This window comes from Eimeria mitis, genomic scaffold (genome assembly GCF_000499745.2).
Source record: "Eimeria mitis Houghton genomic scaffold, Emh_scaff3838, whole genome shotgun sequence".
Classification (NCBI taxonomy): domain Eukaryota; phylum Apicomplexa; class Conoidasida; order Eucoccidiorida; family Eimeriidae; genus Eimeria; species Eimeria mitis.
Window position 1 is genome coordinate 2,156 of NW_013572171.1, and position 1,090 is coordinate 3,245.

The 1,090-nt window shown below is 48.8% G+C and overlaps 1 protein-coding gene across 1 annotated transcript; it reads right to left on the reverse strand.

Annotated features, from left to right (window-relative positions):
• Positions 1-291: 291 nt before the first annotated feature.
• Positions 292-859, reverse strand: EMH_0070070 (uncharacterized protein; the record flags this gene model as incomplete). Its single annotated transcript, XM_013498932.1, has 2 exons — positions 292-538; positions 591-859. The coding sequence occupies 2 exons, from the start codon at positions 857-859 to the stop codon at positions 292-294; spliced, it is 516 nt and encodes a 171-aa protein (XP_013354386.1).
• Between the last annotated feature and the right edge of the window lie 231 nt (positions 860-1,090).

The following is a 1,090-nucleotide window of genomic DNA, read 5'->3' on the forward strand; positions in this document are numbered from 1 at the left end:
GTATATCTGTCTCCTTTTGTCTCTCTTTCTCTGTTTCTCTCTGTCCGTCTCTTCTTTATTTTATTGTACTTATTTATTTATTTATTTATTTATTTATTTATTTGTATATTTATTTATTTATTTATTTATTTATTTATTTATTTATTTATTTGTATATTGCTTTGTCTCTGTTTATCTTTGTCTCTGTGTGTCTCCTTTTGTCTCTATTTTTATTTATTTGTCTCCTTTTTTCTTTTTTCTTTTTTTTATTTTTTATTTTTTTGTTTTTATTATTCTTTTTTTTCTGTTTATCTATTGGGGGCTCAACCTGCTGCTGCTGCTACTGCTGCTACTTCTGCTGCTGCTATTGCTGCTGTTGCTGCTGCTGCTACTGCTGCTGTTGCTGCTGCTGCTGCTGCTGCTATTACTACTGCTGCTGCTGCTACTCTTACTGCTGCTGCTGCTGCTGCTGCTGCTACTACGGCTGCTGCTGCTACTACTGCTGCTGCTGGTGCTGCTATAGCTGCTGCTGCTGCTGCTGCCGTTGCTATTGCTGCTGCTGCAGCAGCAGCAGCAGCAGCAGCAGCAGCAGCAGCAGCAGCAGCACGTACCACTTTTGTAGGTATTCTTTTGTGTCTCCGTCTATAAGAGCTGTCTCTTCATCAGGGAGACGGACAAACGAATCATCTGCTGCTGCTGCTGCTGCTGCTGTTGCTGCTGCTGCTGCTGCTGTTGCTGTTGCATCTGCTGCTGTAGTAGAATCATCAGCACCTGCTGCAGAAGCAGCAGCAGAAGCAGCAGCAGCAGCTGCTGCTGCAGGGGCCCCTGGGGGCCCCTCCTTTGCTGCTGAGACAGCACCGACGTCAGGGGCCCCCAGCATATTCACTGCAGCAGCAGCAGCAGCAGCAGCAGCAGCAGCAGCAGCAGCAGCAGCAGCAGCAGGTGCAGGGGGAGGAGCAACGGCAACAGCAGCAGCAGCTACAGTAGCAGCAGCAGCAGCAACAGCAGCAGCACAGGAAGTGCAGGTGTGTGTCCCCGGCGGCAGCAGCAGCAGCAGCAGACCGACGAGTCCGCTGACAAGCCAAGCAGCAGCAGCAGCAGCTGCTGCTGC